Source organism: Rhinolophus sinicus, linkage group LG06, assembly GCF_036562045.2.
Source record: "Rhinolophus sinicus isolate RSC01 linkage group LG06, ASM3656204v1, whole genome shotgun sequence".
In the NCBI taxonomy this organism is placed as follows: Eukaryota; Metazoa; Chordata; class Mammalia; order Chiroptera; family Rhinolophidae; genus Rhinolophus; species Rhinolophus sinicus.
Genome location: NC_133756.1, coordinates 65,334,705 through 65,356,262, shown reverse-complemented (window position 1 = coordinate 65,356,262; position 21,558 = coordinate 65,334,705). Strand labels below are relative to the sequence as shown.

The following is a 21,558-nucleotide window of genomic DNA, read 5'->3' as shown; positions in this document are numbered from 1 at the left end:
ACATGGAGACCCAAATCCTCTATGTGACAAAGGATTTAAAAGTGCAGAGTTATACAAATATTAACTGTTGGTATGTCCCACAGGTTAGACCAAGTTCACTGATCCAGCTGAGTGGAGTCTTCCATGCTTTGTCCACCACCACTCACTGTTATAAAGTCAACTACACAGAAAAAGGGAGCCATTATGCAATTCCTGACTTCTTTACCTTGGTTATGTCCATAATTTGCATAAAATAAATAATATGCATCAAACAAAAATCAGGTTTAACATTTGAAACAAGGGGAAAAAAGCACAATAATTTGATATTAAGGCAAAACAATAGAAATCTCTTTAAATAGATATTTTATTATATCCATAGGCGATAAAATCCCAGAGCTACCGTTAGGCATGTAAATACAGACCCTGTAAGAAAAAAATAATTGAGCATAGTATTAGTTATATTAGCAGTTACTGGAGGGAATATCATTTTATTAAGAAAACATACAGACACCTATTTACCTTTCCACCAAAAGAAAAAAGAAAAAACTCCAGAAACCTAACTTGTTCACTGATTTGTTTCCATGAAACACTTGCCCATTAAAAAAACTCCATGTCTTGAAATCATTATCTTCAAAGTACAAATGTATCCAGTAGTCAAGAAAACTTTTTAATAAAGGTTAGAATCACAAAAATTCTGTGGTCACAAAGTATGTATGTGTGTGTGTGTGTATATATATATATATATATATATATATATATATATATATGGTGCATAGGGACATCCCCTTTAACTTTATGAGCAAAATTTCACTTCTAAACACTATTATTACTAAAATATTGATCAACCCAAAATATTAAATTTGAGTTTAAATAATGGCTAAGTAATTTTTTTTTTGTATATAAATCTTTTTTCCTCTTTTGGCTCAAAATTTACAAAAGCAAAATATCTCCTTATTTACTATTAAGAAAGAAAAAATATGCCAATTATGATACTCCATCTATTGGAAATTATAAGACACCTTCCAATTTCAGAGAGATTAAAATATGAAAAAGTGTATGTTAGAATCAGTGAAATGCATTATCTGTCACTGACTTATTTTATAAATGTTATTTATTTTCTTTTCAGCTTCTTTTAACTACTTAGATACAAAATAGCTTACCTGCTAAATATTTAATATTATCAAGCTTGTGCGACTCGAGCATGGTTTTGAGGCCAGCAACCTCAGTGTCTATCTTTCTGTCTGTCTGGGTGACGGCCCGATCTTGCTGGGCATGCTTTTAAAAGAAAGAGATTCATAGCATCAAACCTCTTGGGATATACCATGACATCTTCTCTCTCAGTCCTGAGAGTTCCTTCCCAATAGGGTGCAGTCAAGGGAAATTGGGGTAAGATTAAACAGACTGGGCTTTAGTCTTTAGTTCTACTATCTTCATGCTATGTTGTGTTGGTCAGGGCTTTTAATATATGTAGGGCTGTTTCCTTCTGCTTGAAAAAAGGAAACATAAGTACCATTAGCCCTGCCTTCACACAGGCTGTTTAGAGAATCAAATGTGGTAAGCCATGTAAAAAAGCTTTTGTACATTATAGATTGCTCCACAAATAAGGTTAACATTATGAAGCCAGTCTGTTCTCAGTGGCAATGAATAGGTCCCATCCTTGTAAATCCTTCTTAGTGAAAGGTATACAAAAAATGCTTTTCAAAACTGAATGGAGTCTTGGATAATCTGAAACCACCAGTGCGTGCTTTGACACTATGTCTATTCACATTTTTAAAAGTTTTCTTCTTTTATGTTCAAATACCAGTGTTTTATTATTATGAGGCTTGGCTATACCAAAGGCCTACTTATGTTCTTTGCCCAATATAATACAGTTAAACTAAATACATAATTACCCACAAAGGGTAGTGAGTTTGGCGGATGTTATAAAGGGGTTGTCATATTTCATTAATGCATAAAAGCACTGGAAATGCTTCACTAAAAATCCTAGAGCAAGTAAGTAGTTCCCTATGGCTAACAATTCAGGTAATGATTAAGGAAATAAATGCCTGGATGAGTAGAAAACTATTCCAGAGGAACATCCAATGGAAGTCTCTCATGGAAGTCTCTTGTAGGTTTCAGAGGTCCAAGGTAACAGAGGATGGAAAACAAGTAATGCATGCCATGAGTTAAAAATACAATGAAGACATCTATCTCCATTCCTTATTATTCTTCAATAACTGAGATTTAAATTTTTATTAAGATAATCAAGTATTTGGTTAAGCGCAAAAAAATCCTATGACCATCCACTTCTGAGTTTATACTCAAAAAACTGAAAACAGGGACTACAGCAGCTACTTGCCCACGTTCACAGCAGCATTACTCACAGTGGCCACAAGGTGGAAGCCACCCAAGTGTCCACAGGCAGGATAATCAGAATGGCATATAGCAATAAAATGGAATTATTATTTAGCCTTAAACACGAAGGAAGTTCTGACAGATGCTAAAACATGGATGAACCTTTAGAACATTATGCTAAGTGACATAAGCCAGTCACAACAGCACAAATATTGTATAATTCCACTTATATGAGGTGCCTAGAATAGTCAAATTCAGACAGAAGGTAGAGTGGTGGTTGCCAGGGGCTAGGGGGAGAAGGAAATGGGGAGTTAGTGTTTAATGGGGAGAGTTTCAGTCCTGCAAGATGAAAATAGTTCTATGGATGGATGGTGGTGATGGCTGCATAATGGGAAAGTACTTAATGCCACTAACGTGTACACTGAAAAATGGTTAAAACGGCAATTTTTATGTGGATTTTACCACAACTAAAACAACCTAGGACACTAAACCTCCATATGTTTTCAAATAACACATCATTAAAAGCAATAGCAACCACGCATGGGCTGAAGCAGAGATGAATAAAATGACCAAGAAAAGTCAGTCTCATTTCTTACCAATGCCACCACTTCTGTCCTCATTTCCAGCAGCTTCCTTTCGTTTAAAGAATACTGAAACAAATATGTCACATAGGTCAGATTCTGATTTATTCCTTTCTCTGTCTCCTCCTTTTCTAGCACCTTAAATATTCTGGTCTAACTATTTCCAAGAATACGTAACACTAGAAATCACCTCTGGGGTAAGTAGCCTACCTAACCCTCTCCTCTAGATCTGTTGTTTTGAAGTATCTTATTTATGTTCATTCATCACTCCAATATCTGGATTCCCTTTTGTCATCCTTCATCTCTCTCTCTGCTGCTTTTCTCTTTTCATCTCTTTGCTGTGATGTCTCTAGTTTCCTCCCACTATTACAACAGCATTCTCTGGGACCAATTTTGATGGATTCTGAGTCATATACTTGTTGGCTTTGAGAGAGTTGAAAAAAGTGGGAAATAATTTCAATTTACGAGCTATCCCATCATAACTACACACAAAACTGGTCACTACTCGAGGCTTAGACAAAAGACAGGAAAGATATTATGTTGGGAAAAAATAGTTTCAGGGAATATTATTCTGTGATATAGATGTTGCTTTGTGATTTTAAAACACAATGTGACTACACAGATACAAGAAAATACACTAAACCATCACATGTTGGTTTTAATTAAAAATAAACAAGCAAACCCACTTAGGCATAGTCACAACCTAGTGTTACTAAAGGAACTAATAGCTCTTCCCAGAATTATAATAAAATGCTATCTTGCTTTTGGCTGTTAATGTCTGTGCAAAGATTTAGTGCAATTTTGTTGACACTGAGACCAAAATCAAACATATCTCCTTAGTAGTGGGGACCATGATTTAATTCAACAAGTGAAAATCTATAATAGATTAATATTGTTATAGGGGAAAATAATGCTTTTGAAGTATCTAGAAACTTTCCAGGTATAAAATTTCCCCAAGTATACCAGGGGAATAGAAAAACAGTATTACTTGGAAACTAGAAAAAACCCCAGAACCCCAAACAAAAGGCCAGTCATAGGAGCAAAGAATGCTCATTTCCATCTTTAAATGCCGGGGTTTTAGATGAGAGAGCTATGCATCACATTACCACCAGAGGGCAGGGTGGATCTGGATTTTCTGCACACCTTTAAACTCTGGCCTTCAGTAAGTCACCACTGACTCAGCCACAAGAGAGAAGAGGGTAAATCTTGACATTGCTGTGATTTTTAAAAGTAAGTTCTATGTGGCTCCATCTCCCTGTATCCCAAAGCATACTACTTTTGTAACGAAGTATTTGTAAGTAAGCCATACTACTTTTGAAACTGGCAGTAAATATCACCACAGTTAATGTAATTGACACTTAAACTTTATTAAACAAAGGAATCAGAGGGTCAAATAACTTATCTTCATCAATACATGTTAAATACATGCTAGCTGCATAACCGTATACTACTTTCCTACATTTCAGAGTAATCTGAGTTTAGGATTACCAAGAACAACTCAGCTAGGTTAGTAAATCACAAATTAACATTGGCTTTAATCCATCCTCACATCTCACATAAGGTGTATTTCTTCCCAGGTTGATTAGCTATAGGCACCTTCCTAAATCAAGTGAATTCAAAATTTTTGCTAAGTACACAACCCATGGGGACACAGGTAACCAAAAGAGTTTCTCCTCTTCCAGATACTAGTCATATGCTAGTGATCATTAAATATTTTGGTGATACTAAGTGATTTCATCTTCATGATTGAAAAGTGTTTTAAGACTAGAAAGACAGGTAACATGGGCATAATTATTTGGTATAACGAAGCTCAACTTAACTCTTGAAATCTAGACGCAGTTCCAAAATACAGTTAAGTACCTATTTCGGTTTAAATATTAACTTCATTTATCATTGTGGCACATTTTGATTAAAAGAAAATTGTTAAAAAAATGAGAAGACAGTGAACAATTTTGAGTGCTCAGTTTCTGCATGTGTATTCAATTCTGTGTTAGTGAAAAATGCTTTATATGCCCTATGTCTTATTATGCTAAAAATCAAAAAAGTATCTATCCAATGTTACCAAATTCAAATAAAGCCTGAACAAGAAGATAGATGGGTTAAAAAGTACTAGAGGCAACCCAACACATATCTTTATTAAAACACACAACTTACTGTACCCCCATGTTCATAGCAGCATTTATTATAGCCAAGATATGGAAGCCATCTAAGTGTCCACTGATAGACAAAGAAAATGTGATATATATATATATATATCTATATATATATGTATATATATATATGTATATATGTATATATATACATATATACACACATATATGTGCAAATGTGATATATGTATAAATAATGTAATATTATTTTGCCATAAAAAAGGAAATCTTGCCATTTGTGACAACATGGATGAACTTGGGGGCATTATGCTAAGTGAAGTAAGTCAGAGAGAGACAAATACTGTGTGATCTCACTTGTATGCAGAATCTAAAACAACAGAAAAAACCCAAGCTCACAGATACTGAGGACAGACTGATGGTTGTCAGGGTCGAGGGATGGACACAATGGGTGAAGTGGGTCAAAAGGTACAAACTTTCAGTTCAAAAATAAGTCATGGGGATGTAATATACAGAATGGCAACTACAGTTAATAATACTGTATGGTATATTAGAAAGTTGCTAAGAGAGTAGTCTTAAAAGTTCTCATCACAAGAAAAAAATTTTTGTAATTATGTACAGTGATGGATATTAACTGGACTTAAACTGTGGTGATCATTTTGCAATGTATATGAACACTGAGTCATGTTGTACACCCGAAACTAATATATGTCAATTACATCTCCATTTAAAAAAAGAAGTGTTAATGTGAAAACTCTGAGGGGGAAAAATTGTATTTATATGCATTATCTTTGAAAAAGCAAAGGAGAGCAGGGCTGTATTTCCAGTTTTCTTAGGTCCTATGCATGATCCCACAAGTTATTGCGCAGGTAGGTATTTCCTTCAGCTTAATTATTTACAACCTACATTTTGTGACATCTTTTTGGTAACAAATGTACAGCACTACTTTTTGTAATTAAAAATTTCAAGTTAACATAACTTAAATAATCGTTTAGAATTTACATTTCAAAACAATGCAATAAAGTCATTAAGATTTCTCTATTTAAAACAGACCATATGGAAATATTTTTTTAATCTTTAATTTTGATATAGAATTTAATATTATTTTATATTAATAATTTAACATTATTCAAGTCAGATAATCAACTTTTGTAAAATTAGGATCTGTGAGGGTTTAAATCAGTTTTAAATAGATCAAGATTGAATTTCTTTATTAATGCCGAAGTGACACATAATTTAGTATCTCTGAAACAAAAAAAAGATTCAAACTTGATTTGACCAAGACTTTAATTTTAATGTTACTTTTAGCATCAAATTTAAGCCCTAATCCAAAGCACAATTAAAATTAAAAAGAACTGTGTCTGACAATGATATACAGGTAAATATTTAACAGTACTTGTGAACTGTATATAAACTTAGACTTGACCAAGCATTCCATCCTGCAAAGAAATTAATTCATTTATTTATTAAAGACACGTACCAATTCTTTTACTCTGCTCTTTTCTAGATTGAAGTCTAATTTGGTATCTGTTCGGACTTTGATCACTTCATCCTAGTGGGAAAGCAAACAACAAAGAAATAAATCCAAAGTAAGAAATCCAAACCCTCTGAGGATGTGAAGCCTGGGAAAGCTGCCTCCACTGCTTCCACCCTCGAGGGCCAGCCCAGGGAAGGGGCAGGAGGGGGCTCACAGTGAAACGGAGCTGGGGATAGTGATGTCAAGCCTCGTCTGGAGTCAGCCCTGTCTTGGGACTTCCCAGTTATATACATGAATGATCCCCTTCATATGCGAATAATCGCCTTCTATGTTTACATTAGCCCAGAGTGGGTTATTGTTGCTTTTAATCTCAAGATTCCCAAGATAATCTCCTTGTGGAATTTATGGTTAAAGCTGTTCCTCCGACAACTTTGGAAAGCAGAGATGGACTCGAAGAAGTAAAATATTACATTATTGCTTAAATAAAGCCTTCTTTCTGACACCCACCAAAATCTTTTCTTCTTTAACATCAATGTCATTTTCACTTAAAAATAAAATCAAACTGGCACAGCAAGCATTTTAAAATCACATGTGATTTTCTAAAGACAGTGTCCTCTAAGAGAAACTAAGTGTTCCCACATGGCTACTTTAGAAATTTTTTTATTTAAAAATTATTTAATTTCTCCTAGAACATAATGTTCTCAATGAATTTGGTTACAGACGTCAGGAATTTACTCATTGGCTTGTTTTTAGATAAATCTTCCAATGTGTGCTTTGGAGACATAGTACACAAATATTTAACATAATTTTTAAGAACATGTATATTATTTCTGACATATTTATTACTTAGTTTATTAATTATAAACAAGCAAACAGGAATGAGGATCTTACCATTACTAGTTGTTTTAACCGATGTAGTTCAAGTTTTATTTTCTAAAAACACATTAAAAAGAAACAAGTCAAGGATATGTTTAGGAGGTTAGAAGAAAAATATAGAATTTGATAATGAACAAACAGTAGAACACGTATTTATGCACAAGTTCTTCAAGTTCTTCCTTCATTCAACACGAAGTCGGCTACACTCACAATACAACATAACTGAATAGTCTCAGTACCAGAAGTGATTATTTGTCATGCTAGGATAGTACAATCTTTTTTTAACATATACATTTGCCTTCAGAGGCCTTGCTGTCTTTAATACCTCCTTTAATTTTTCTTTTAACTGCCCTCAAACAGCTGACTTCAAGGACACATCTGAGAGTTTCAAACTTTACCTTTTTCTAGCGAAAGAAGGACTCTTGCCAGGTTTCTTGTAAGACTAACAGGTAATAAATGAACTTCCTTTAAGGGACTTCAATAGGACTAAGAACAAAAGGAAGATGCACAGACAGCACTTATTTAAACGCTGATCCCATATGCCACATTTTAACAAACTAAGAGATATTTTACAGCAGCATGTATTCATAATAACCCCAAAAGGGAAATAATTCTAATATGCATCACAGTAGAATAATGTGGCATATTCATATAACACTGTAGACAATGAAAAAGAAGGACCTAGTGCTGCCAGACACACTGTAAGATTCCATTAGTTGAAGTTCTGGAATAGGCAAAACCAGTCAATGGTAATAGAAGCCAGGACAGTGGTCTCCTCTGCGGGAGGAGTAACTGGAAGGGGACACACAGGCAGGCCTTCTGGTGGACCGGTGATGTTGTTGACTGGCAGTGTACACCCTATGGAAACTCATCGAGATATATACTTACCTGTGCACTTCTGTGTCTGCATATTATATCTCAATGTCCGAATATAAAGCATTTTATAACTGTGAGTGGCTGTGTAGTCTTACCTCATTTTCTCCTCTGAGGGCTGAAAATTCACTCTTCTCCAAAATAATCATGTCTTTTCTCACATTAGCAATCTGAGACATTATTTGCTGAAGAGTGATCTCCTAGGAAAAGAAGAACAAAACATAGAACCCAGTCTAATCTAGGAAGTTCACCTTTTAGCTGGTGCCATCTTAATGAGAAACTAGAAGAATGTGGACACCAAAAAAGAGGTTCAGCAAGGTCATCCTCTGTGTTAAAATGAGAAAAGGAAATGAATAAAAACTCAAGTCCAATGTTATTATCAAGAGAATCAGCTGAAAGGGTGGCAGTCTGACGACCAATAGCTCGAGAACACGCTGCTGTAACTCTGGCCGTGTCTCCATTTACTAAAGTACGGTCGACTGGAACAGTCAGTTTACAAGCATCATTCTACTAGAGTTCACTATGAACACATATTTTTTATGCCACTGCAACCATCTGCCTCTCAACTATGGTTAAAATTACTACACACTTTTCAACATATTATCCAAAAATGTATGTTACAAGTAACATCCTCCCTTTAGATTTTAAGTTTGCTAAGGTGCCCCGATGAAGCTGACCTGCTGCATCTTGGTGACCATGTCTTTGTAGACGATCTCCATGTTGGCCTCCGTGATCTTGATCAACGCAGACACAATGATTTCTGCTTGCTGAGTAGTAAACCCTAAGCAAACACACAAAGGCAATCATACTCAGGAGACTCTAGTTGTCAAAAAAAAAAAAAAATCCTTTATAGGAAGGGAGAAAATGCAAACTTACACATTTGGAAGCTGGTAGAAAGCCTAGTGAGGTAGGAGAATGAAGAGACTACAGTCACAGGCAATGATATGTTCGTCACTCTGGACAAGTATAACACATCTGAGACTGTTTCATGTAAAATGAGGGGTTGGGCTAACTGTTCTCTAACATCTTCCCTAGCTGTCAAAAATCATGTTTTCAGAGAGTGTCTAATTACACAGAAGATGCCTACAATGCAAGGTCAAATGAAAAAAAAAGCAAGACTCAAAATTATAGATACAATTATTTGCTTTTGTAATTTAACAAAGATTCTAGGTAATTTTTTTCTTCTGTATTGTCTGAATTTTCTACAATGGATGTGATTTCCTTAATTTAAAAATGTATATATTAGCAGGATATAATTTACTTAAGTAGAAAAGCTCAGTTATTTTATATCTAGAATAAATCAGTCAAATCATTGACTATGCAAATAGTAATTTAGTTGTCAGTTAATTTAATGTGTTAAAAGACAGAATGTTAAAATCAGTTCTTTCATTTTTCCTCCACAATTCTCGTCAGTCACTAGTGACAGGGGCCCAAACTGGAAAAAAATATTGATACTCAATAAATGATGCTGCATTGAATTATATTAGGTGCAAAAGTAATTGCGGTTTTTGCAATTATTTTTAACCTTTTAAACCACAATTACTTTTGTACCAACCTAACACAAATATTCAACTCAAGCAGTATTACTGTTTTTAATAACTTTGGATAGTAACTTGCATTTCACATTGGAAACTCTAATAAAATGTTTAAAACCAAGTCCCTGGAAAATAACTCTTTCTATTAAATACGTCCATCTGTAAGAACTTCAGAAGAACCTGTTGATTTTTGTAATTAATTAATGGCACATTAGTTTGAATAAAGTTATAACTGATACAATGTAGATGAGATTAAGCATAGGACTATAGTGTAAAAAACAACAACAAACAAAGACACAGATTTAAAGGAGACCAAAAAGAACTCCAAAGACCTACTCCCTTCATTTCTTTCAAAATCCTTTAATTTTTAACATGTGGGTTGTCGCCCACATCTAGAAAAATCAACCAAAAGGTTACCCTCCAAAATGTTAACGTTGTTTAGCCGTGGGGTATTGGGATTCAGAATAGTTTTTTTTGTTTCTTTTCTGTCTTCCTAATTTTTTGAAAATGAATGTATGTTTTGTAGTTTTTAAAACTTTAAGAGTTCACAGTTAAACATAATGAGGTTTGGCAATTATGAAGAAAAACAGAGACTAGAAGAGAACTTACACTGATAATAAAACAAATAAACTCCAAAGCCTTATAATTTATTACCACCAGTATGGGAGGTGAAAGGGATAAGAAAAAGCAGAAGTTAAACCTGAAAACCTAATGGGTTACCAGATACAAATTAAATTTTTGTAGGAATGAAAGAACAAGACACAATCAGGGTTGGTGAGATAACAGATACATAGGAAGTTTTGTCCATCAGGAGACATTAACTCTGGAGAAAATGATAAAGGATGGAATATTCCTTGAAGGGTTCTTCCTGGCCTTATCCTAACCCAGACAACTCTGACATCCCATCATGCTCTCAATGCCTTTACACCTTACACTTCAGTGGGTGCCTAACATCACGGGTCTTGAAATATGCAAATATTCATAGGTCAAGGTTTTAAATCAAGAAAAGCAGGAAGTACATATATGAAAACATCACATTTTAAACATTTGCAATTTTTATTTCTCAAAAACAAATAAATAAATTTTCAAAGGCAGGGAGGGGAAATAAACCCCACCTCACATTGGGAGGAAGGTTTGGTGGCCATCTTAAGTCCACTGCAGCTACCTTGCCATTGTCACACTTCACAAAATTATTGATGCTCCTTAATATCATCAAACACCTAGTGTATCTTGAAATGCCCCCGTTATCTCTAATATCTCTTTTTATAATTGGTTACCTTGACTATAAACACACAACGTCCACAAAAAAGAAAAGTAGGAAGACTTCTGCTTATCTAGATAATTTTAGATGCCCCCTTCTCACTTCCACTTTTCTTTTTGACTAATGAAAAACGTATTTTGGAAAAAAAAAAAAAAAAGGCCTACTATTTCAAGTTTGAGAAGAAAAGCTGTAAAAATTACTATACAGCATTTGACAGTTTTTCCAACGTGCATTCAAGTACATTATCTTATTTAATACTCAAAAGGATTCTTATTATGCCCACGTTACCAATGAGGAAATGGACACTGAGAAGGAAGAAAGGGCAGCCTAGGCTATACAGCTGGAACCCAGCAGTTTGAACCCAGAGATTCTCACTCCCCCACATGAGCACAGAATTCATTCCATCACTTTGATCTGTGCACGTGAAGTACATCTACAGAGGGCAGCTTTGCAGATAAGAACATGCCCAACTGGATAAACAACTATACAATGAAGTAAAAAACAGGTATGTTTATTTCGAAGCCATAATCTATGATGTTCAAGATTCTGATTTTGAGAATATGTATCACAGTATAGAGAATTATAATTAGTGTATTTGTCTACATAAGATTAAATATGAGAATGTTACCTATCTACTAAGTGTACGTTCAATAAATGCCATAAATGTCAGAGCAATCTTTTATATTGACTCAATAGCAATAAAGGAAAATGTTAGTCTGAATATTTGTTAAAAAGAATATAATAAGTTGATATTACCAATAATTGCTGTTCAGTAACATTTTAATTTCATAAAAATTTTAAAAGCACACAAGATGCACACTAATAAAACTATCACTTTAGTGCTTCAGACAGTTGGCATAGGAACCACTCCTGAGTTTTGCTGACTTGTGTCTAAATTTTTTCTATCATACTATATTTCCAGAGTGACGTTACAAGAATACACTTCACTTGGGCAAAATATGTGAGAAAAATCTCAATTGTATTGAGGAAGAAAAAATGTCCTTCAACCGAAAACGAGGACTTAAAAAAATGAAGACTGATCAAAAGATTACTTGTAGACTTAAAAGTCAAAGAGAAACATGAGAAAGTAGATGAAACCATAAGAGAAGTCATAATTTATAGTGTTTTTCTATGGCACTGAATGACCATTGAGAAAGGATTACCATTTTCTTCGAGTAAACACACCAAGGCATGGGTGTCAAAGTAGAGCTTCCTATTCCCAAAAGAGGCGAAATCTTGGTTTCTCCGCCCCAGCTGCAGGCACCCAGCAGAGAGGCTTAGCTCTAGAACAAAAAAGGACAATAGGGTTCAAAACAGGACCTACGGTAAACAAAAACAACTCAGCAACATAAAATAATCAGACATACCTCAAAGCCTATCTGGTTGTTTTTTTAAATTAAAATTTATTGGGGTGACAACGATTAGTAAAACTACATAGGTTTCAAGTGTACAATTCTGTATTAAATCATCTATGTCTCACATTGTGTGTTCACCACCCAGTCAGTTCTTCCATCACCATATATTTGATCCCCTTTACCCTCTACTACTATCCCTCCTCCCTCCTTATCTTCTGGTAACCACTAAACTATTGTCTGTGTCTAAGAGTTTTTGTTTCTTTGTCTTGTTCCTTTGCTGCTTTCAGTTTTATATCTCACATATCAGTGAAATCATATGGTTCTCTGCTTTTTCTGTCTGACTTATTTCGCTTAGCATAATAATCTCAAGATCCATCCATGTTGTCGCAAATGGCACTATTTCACCTTTTCTTATGACAGAGTAGTATTTCATTGTGTATAAATACATTTTCTTTACCCAATCATTTATTGAAGGACACTTTGGTTGTTTCCATGTCTTGACCACTGTAAATAAAGCTGCAATGAATATCAGAGCACATATATCTTTACGGATCGATGTTTTCAGATTTTCTGGGTAGATACCCAGGAGAGGGATTGCTGGGTCATATGGTAATTCTATTTTTAACTTTTTGAGGAACCCCCACACTGCCTTCCACAGCGGCTGCACCAATCTGCATTCCCACCTACAGTGTATGAGGGTTCCTTTTTCTCCACAGCCTCTCCAACACTTGTTATTATTTGTCTTGTTGATGATAGCCATTCTGACTGGGGTGAGGTGATATCTCATTGTGGTTTTTATTTGCATTTCTCTGATGATCAGTGATGTTGAGCATCTTTTCATACGTCTATTGGCCATCTGTATTACAGTAGCTTTTTTGAGCTATGATTCACATACCATACAACTCACCTATTTCAAGTGTATAATTTGATTGCTTTTAGTGTATTTATAGAATTGTATAAGCATGCCCACAATCAACTTTAAAATACTGTCATCAACCCCAAAGGAAACGCTACGTTCTTTAGGTATTATGCCCAATCTCCCGAATCTCCCATTCCCAGCAACCACCGACTGATCTTTCTGTCTTTATGGATTTGCCTACTCTGGACATCTCATATAAATAGAATTGTAAGGTATGTGGTATCCTGTAAATGGTTCCTTTCACCTAGCATGATGTTTTCAAGATTCACCTTCTAGTGTGTGTCAGTACCTCATTTCTTTTTATTGCCAAATACTATTCCATTGTATAAATACACACACAAAATAATTTTTTAACCTGTTCATCAGTTGAGGGACACTTGTTTCCACTTCTTGGTTATTATGAGCTGTTATGAATAATGCTGCTATGAACATTTGCGTGTTAAATTTTGTGGGGACATGTTTCTCTTAGATACATACCTAGAAGTGGAATTGCTGTGCCATATAATAACTTTATCTTTAACCTTATAAGTTTATGTCAGACTGCTTTCCAAAGTGGCTACATCATTTTACATTTCCAACAGCAGCGTATGAGGGTTCCAATTTCTCCACATCTTCAACACTTATTATCTTTATTATAACCATCTTAATGGGTATCTCATTGTGGTTTTGATTTGCATTTCGCTGATGTCTAATGATGCTGAGTATCCTTGTATGTGCTTATTGGACGTTTGAATATCTTCTTTTGAGAAATATCTATTGAGACCTTTGCCTATTTTTTACAAATTGGGTTATCTTTTTATTGCTGAGTTGTAAGAGTTCTTCATATATTTTAGAGATGAGTTCCTTATCTATATATGATTTCAAATATTCTCTCCCGTTCTGTGGGTTATCTTTCACTTTCTTGATAGTGCCTGATGAAGCACAAAAGTTTTTAATTTTAATGAAGTCCAATTTATTTTTTCTTTTGTTCCTTGTGCTTTTGGTATCATTGGCTAATTGCAGTACATAAAGAATTACACCTATGTTTTCTTCCAATAATTTTAGCTCTTACATTTAGGTCAATGATCCATTTGAGTTGTTTTGTTATGTGTGAGATGGGGGTTCAACTTCATCCTTTTTGATGATAGGATGTCCAGGTGTCCAAGTACTATTCTCTCCCTTCAGTTGTCTTGTGACTATTGTCAGAATCAATTGACTGTAAATATAAGAGTTTATCTCTAGGTTCTCCATTCTATTCCATTGATTTATATGTCTGTACTTATGCTAGTGCCACATTTTCTCGATTACTTTGTAGTAAGTTTTGACATCAGGAAATGAGTCCTCCAACTTGGTTCTTTTTCAAGATTGTTTTTATTCTGAGTTCCTGGCATTTCCATATGAATTTTAGGATCAGTTTTATCAATTTCTGCAATCTGGATGCCTTTTCACTTTTTTGCCTAACTGCCCTGGCTAGAACTTCTAGTACAATGTTGAGGAATGGTGAGAGCAGACATCCTTGTTTCTGACCTTAGAGGGCAAGCATTCCATCTTTTGCCATTAAGTACGATGTTAGCCATGGGTTTCCACAGATGCCTTCATCAGGTGAGGCAGTTCCCTTCTATTCCTAATTTGTTTTTTGTTTTTTCTTTTTTGTAATCAGGAAGGGGCACTGAATTTTGTCAAATACCTTTTCTTTCTTTTCAGATGATCATGTAATTTCTCTCCTTTATTTTGTTAATATGGTGCATTATATAAATTGATTTTTCAGATGTTAAATGAACCTGGTGTTTGTGGGACAAAATCTCATCTGGTTACGGTGTATACTCCTTTTTATATATTGCAAGATTTGGCTTGCTAGTATTTTGTTGAGGATTTCTGTATCCTTATTCATAAGTGCCATTGATCTGTAGTTTTCTTTCCTGGTAATGTTTTTGCAAAAGCCTATGTTTAGAGAGATATGTCCTAACAATTTGTATATCACCATTTTTATGAATTTCTATGCACTTAACCACAGATTCCAACCCATTTTTAAACTTATTTCAAGGTACTCATTTGAAAGAGGTAGCATAGTAATAGTTTCCTGGTTTTTGTATTTCAAGAACCACCAAAATAATTTTTAAAAATATGGAACAACTGCAGTGCCAATTTGCAATTTTGTGAAGATGGACATTTAAATGTAATAGCTTCTTACTATTACAATCATATTTTAAAAAGACATTTTGACAGCAAAGGAATAAAAAGAGATGAACAATATAAAAAACTTTCACTTAAATGTAATTAACATAGCTATATGAAAATCTTGCTACATATTTGTCCTTACTTTTCAACGATGCCAGGTGTTGTAGAAGAGTGGTAGACGAGATAAGTCATCTACTAACTGTAAGTTCAAAGGTTTTCTCAGTAGGTCTCCTAAATAACCAGAAAGATACTTCAGCTAATCAACTATTCTCAATCCTTCACCCCTAAAAACTCTAAAAGAAATTGCGAGTAAGCAAAAACGTGACACAGACGTTGTCTGATTCTTCTCTGCAAGCTTAGAGCAGCGGTCCCCAACTTACTGGCGACTCTGAAAGAGCAGGGTTGCTGTGGTCAATTAGCATCAAGATCAGTGCAGGAGATCCAATAATCACTCTATACCACTCACTGTTTGCAGACTGACAAAATATAAAATGCAACACTCTTTGTTGTATGTGTGCATTTAATGGTTAAAAGAGGCCTTTAGAGTCAAAGAACCGCTAGCCTGTACTATAAGGTCCTTTGGCAAGGCATACAAAGCGTGTCACAATTTAGCCCACACTTACTCTTTCAGCTTGCTTTTTAGCCATCTACGTAAACTATTCTGTTTCCTGAACTTTCATATCTCGGTATTCCATCCTTAAGCTTGGCTTGCTCTCCTTTCTTAACAGGTAAATTTCAAGTATCCCTTTTACCCCTCTTCATTTAATTTGACAATTTACTAAGCAACCCTTATATTCTGGTTCTGGTTATAAAATTTACATTTCTCTCTGCTTACTCCACCCAGGTCAGGGAGCAGCCTTTATTGCTCCCTTATCTGTGTTCTCAGCCCAGTACAGATGGCTCGATCATGACACTCAGTACATTATTTCCATATCTGTACCATATATTAATCCAAGAGTCCCAAGGGCAGCCAGTCTTAAGTCATTTTTGTATTGTCAGCATCTAGCAGAGGGCCTGGCATGCTGCAGGCCAGAAAAAAATTAAAAACAAAAAATTCAACAGTATGATTTCTAAGATTTGGATCGTGAAACTGTCTAGAAAGAAAAATTGACATCAATTCCTTTCCCTCCTCACCTAGTCTTCCCTTTTTACAAAGTTGGTGCCTTTTTTTTTGAATGTGGCGAACCACACAGTGGCTCTGCAGTTCCACTCAGAAGTGACAACTATCACTTCTATTCACATTCCGTTGGCCAAGCAAGTCACAAAAGTCTAGAAGGTGAGCTCAAAACATTCAGTGAACAGCTCAATGTTACCCCTTTTCCTAAACACCCTATATCAGTAGACCCAACCTGCTGTAATGCTCGTTGTTGCACAGCTCCCATCCAGACATGTTTCCTTGTTTATCGTTTATTTTCTTCTCCTAGAATCTAAGCCCTGCAGGGGTAGGGTGTGCCTAGTTTTGTTCACTGCTCTACTTGCGGCACTTAGAACACTGCCTGGTATATAACAGGCACTCAACTTGAAGTCAAATGGATCAATAGTAACACGAATAGTTACTATCTAAAGGTCCTGACCATGTGCCCGGCACCATGCTAAATGCTACTCATTTGATCCTCATCGCAATCCTATGGGGGATGAAAGTCTATTAAGACACAAATTTTCCATACAAGGAAACTAAGTCTCAGAGAGGTTGAGACATTTGTCCAAGGCCACACAGCCAGTTAGTGGGCACACCCAACCTCTTGATCTTCGAGAGGCCCTGATGGGCCCAGCCACTTATGATCAGGGGGCAGAATCATAATGTCCAGGCACAGCAACTGAGAGTCCACTATGTGTGTGGACAGGGCCTGGGATCATGATCAGAAGACACAACAACGGCAAAAATAGTAAAAGTATCAACAATTATTGGGTAACAGATACTGTGTTAAAGGAGGCACATCTTATTTCACATTCACAAAAATCATAGGAGCAAGTGATGCTCTCCACCTATGGTCTTCTCTTTTCACATAAATGAGTACCTCTTTTTTCATTCTTCATCTTCAGTCCTCGACAAAAATTGGCCTCCATGAGAAGAGATCCTGAATGTTTGCCTGACAGAGAACAGACCTAGCTCTATCAGCAGTGAGGGGTGAATGAATGAATGTACGTCTCCAAGTTCCCTCTGCAGGCCACACTACCCTTAGAACTGTGCTGGACTCTGCCAGAGGGTAGGGAGCTTGAAAACATTCGAGTCCAGAATTGGCTTGTGAAGAATGATGGGATTATTCTCATCCCAAATTCCTTGTTTTTAATAACATAATAACAAAATTCGTATAATTTAAAACAAAACATCTTATATACACACTCAACACACAAACACCCCCCCCCAAAACAAAGTATCACTACTTTCTGAGCAAGAGCTAATTCCAATTTAAATACTGTAGGTTTCTTTTCTTTTCAAAAACGATCGGACTTTATTTCAATTGCAAGCTTATTTCAAAGAAACACTGCTATCTGAAAAGTGGAGAAAAGGGCTGGCCACTTCCCACTTGGCCCTCCAACCCTTGCTGAAGGAAAGTGAATGCCAGCTTGTCAAAGGGCAATGCCTGAGAACACAGCACTATTCTGACATTCAGAACACCTCTGACTCACTTTTCCTCCTTTATTGTGACAACAAAATGAGGCCCAAGAACCATGAATTCCCACGAATAACCAGGAAGCAAGTAAACTGAGCTATGTTAAAGTGTAATATGTAATTCTCCTCTGGGGGACCTTCTGCATACCAAAAGGATACTAAAAACACATACTTACAAAAGAAGCCCCAAGTTAGCCTTGAATAGAGGAAGGAACTAAATACAAACTTCCTATTCCTAACACGGTAAGTCTAAGTAGCCCTACTGAGAACCCTGGGCACCAAACAAACCAGTAGGCTGAGGACCAAAGAAGAAAACTCTCATCTGCTGATAATGGGCTTACATGCTTCCTTAACTGGTTTGGCTGTGTTTCCGGTATTTATGAATCCATCCACACTCTGTGAAGAATGACAGCATTTGAAACTAATCCAACATTACCACCTTACTGATACAACGTTAGAAAACTGATGAGAAACAACACTCCTCCTTTGGCCCCATAATTTTGAATTACAACGGAAAATAAATCACAAGTTTCCAGTTTGTCAAAAAAAAAGCACCAAAAGGCAAAGTACAGAAATATGTAAAGCTTCCTTCACTTTGTTGCTCTACCAATCAGTTTCTCCCCCAGCCAAAGGTATTCTTAAATTTTAGATGCAGCCAACATTTACTGGGTGGTTCAGTTGAGGGGAAAAAAAAAAGGCTATCAGAGTGGTTACGAATGGCTACTGACGGACTACCCAAAATGGTATTTTTGCCAAGTTTGCTAATTAATATTAGCCAAAATGACTTTTTTTATCAACAACTTACTATCTAGTAAATTGAGCCTGTTTAGACTTCCTTAATCTCATGCAGGTCAGTGACCGCCCTCACCCCCTTCAACTATTTAGTCAAAAGTCACCTTCTCAATGAAACCTATTCTGATGATGTCATTTAAATTCGTAACTGGAGGCCCACCTCATTTTCTAACCCTTACCACCTGTTTTTTTCTATAGTATTTATCAGCTTATATATAAATATTATATATGCATATGCAAATTGTATATGTATACATAAATTATATCTGTATCTACCTATTTAAATATATATGTGTATCATCTCCTTTGCCATAATTAACTTCCAAGAAGAAAAATATTTTGCTGACTGATAGATTCTAAGTATTTAGGAAAGTGCCAGGCACAGAGTAGGCGTTAGTGTTTAATGAATTACCGAATCCATTCAAGTTTAAAATGAAATTGTAAACAAGTCCTTCATTTCCCAGAGCTGCGCTTCTCAAATTTTCAAGCCTCCTGCACATCCTTCACTCAAGTAGCCACAAGCTGAGTACCTGACAAAACAGCCACCAGTACGGCGGCGCCCTCGCGGTAGCTCTGCACCGAAGCGTGCATCAGCTTACTGCCCTCCCCGCATCCCGTTCCAATTTTGCGCCAAAACCTTAGTGCCCGGGATCCCGAGTAATTCTGATTTTCTTAGCTGGCGAAGCCCAGGCTACCGCGGACCAGCAGGGCGGGGCCCGCCAGACCTTCGTCCCCACGCCCCAGAAGGAGCGTGGCGACCTCAGTTGACCGGACCTCTGGGTCTCCCCGCCTTTCGCCAGGGGAGGTCAAAGCCAAAGTTCGTCCCGCCCCGCAGCCCCGGCCCTGAGAGACGAGCCCCCTCTCCTCCGCCCGCCCGGCCCTACCTCTCTTCGAGGAAGCGAGGGCGGCCACCCGGCCGTGGCACAGGTGGAGGGCGCTTGCGGCACAGGCAACGCCCGGGGCGAGACCCAGCTGACACCTCCGCGTGCCGCCGCGCCCGGCCTGGGGAGCCGAAGTCCCCGGGCGCGAGCGCTCCCAATCTCCCAGCGGCCTACGAGGGGCCGCAGCGGCCAGGCGCGGGGAGGGCACGAGCACCAGGAGGAGCAGTGCGGAGGCACGTGACGCGCTGCCGCGGGCTGCCAGGATGCGGGGGCGCAGTACCCCAAGACCTCCCGGAAACGCAGACAGGCAACGGCTCGCCAGGACGCCGCGGCCGCCCAGGCTCCCACAGCGGCCTGCGAGTAGGAAGAGCAGAAGCCGCTGGCGGTCCCGCGGGCGCTTCGGCCTCTCGCCGGCGACACGGCCACAGTCCATCCCGGAGGATGTCAAAGGCACGGGCGCGCGCTCATGGCGCTCGCCCGTAGCGCCGGTCACGCACAGCCCCGGCGCGGCCCGAATCCGAAAGCAGGAGAGAGGGTGGGCGGCCGCGTCGGGCCCGCCCTTTCCTGCCGGGAGGGCGGGGCTCCGGGCTCAGGCAGGGGGCGGGGCGGGCGGGGCGGGGCGGGGCTCGTCTCAGGTTCCTTGAAGAAAGCGAGTCCCGCCCCGCACGAGCTAGTGCCCGGTTCTGTAGGCTGCGCGGAAGGCAGTGGGGCTTCGGACTCTCCCGGAATGGTACTGAGTGCGTGCTGCCCAAATTTTCATATTCGTTACCCTGGTGTCCTTATAGAGAAATTAATTACCGTCGCGCCTGTCAGAGTTGGGTGAAAATCCCTGCTCCAGCATGCTATCCAAAATTTTGCTATCCTGGGCCGAAGTCCTCCGTAGCATGGCGCTGGCGTGCATTTGAAAGAATTACTAACAAGGTAGACTGAACGGCGTGTACATAGTTAATACATTTAAAGGCTAAACTTTCAGAGTTTTTGTTTCCGGATTAGTGCACAGAAATGAGAAAGTCTCAATCTGGAAATTTAAAACCTGGGGCATGAATGTTAAATGAGACCTACTGGTACAATAAAAGGATATTTGAAACTAGTGGTGTTCAGTTCCATGAACGTTTTTAGTGACTATTGCACCTATCTCAGTTATTGTATGAACTCAATAGATGTTCGTTGAATGAAGGAATGAAATGCACAAGGCACCAGGCTAAGAGATAAAGAAAAATGAGATTGTTCTTGTCCTCCAGTTGTTTTCTTACACACCCGTATGTTCACACACATGACGAAAGAAGAATGTTTTATGAGCCATAAGAGCTACAGAGTGCTGCTAAGATAGAAGAGAGTGCATATGATTGTGGAAGAGATGTAAATGTCTATCAAATTAAAAAGAAAAGTATTAAGGTGCAAGTAGAAACTTTCATAAAAGGTTTGTAGTAATTATACACTTGTAAAACTGCTAGGGAAAATGATTTAGCAATATATACGAGGTATGATTAAAAATATAAGTGAACGTTTAAAAAATTTATTACAGTAAAAGACTCATTGCCATTAACCCCCCTCAAAATACTCCCCCTTGCTTTGAATAAACTTATCCCATCATCTTTGCCACTTTCTGAAGCAGTTCTGGAAGTTCTCTTTGTGAGTGTCTTTAGTTGCGCTGTTGTGTCTTACTTGATGTCTTGAATTGATTTAAAACGTTTACCTTTCATGGTCATTTTGACTTTGGGGAAGAGCCAGAAGTTGCACGCTACCAAATCAAGTGAATAAGGTGGATGAGGACACACCATAATGTTTTTATTTGACAGAAATTGCCATACCAGAA

General features: G+C 37.5%; 1 protein-coding gene across 1 annotated transcript; it reads right to left on the bottom strand.

Annotated features, from left to right (window-relative positions):
- Window positions 1-325: 325 nt before the first annotated feature.
- MCUR1 (mitochondrial calcium uniporter regulator 1) lies at window positions 326-20,308 on the bottom strand. The gene is made up of 9 exons (XM_019743002.2): window positions 19,746-20,308; window positions 12,188-12,307; window positions 8,906-9,009; window positions 8,327-8,428; window positions 7,371-7,412; window positions 6,483-6,554; window positions 2,910-2,963; window positions 1,140-1,254; window positions 326-402 (listed from the first exon to the last, which is right to left on the bottom strand). Exons 1-9 carry the CDS (start codon window positions 20,173-20,175, stop codon window positions 347-349), a joined length of 1,095 nt encoding a protein of 364 aa, XP_019598561.2. The 5' UTR covers window positions 20,176-20,308; the 3' UTR covers window positions 326-346.
- Window positions 20,309-21,558: the final 1,250 nt, after the last annotated feature.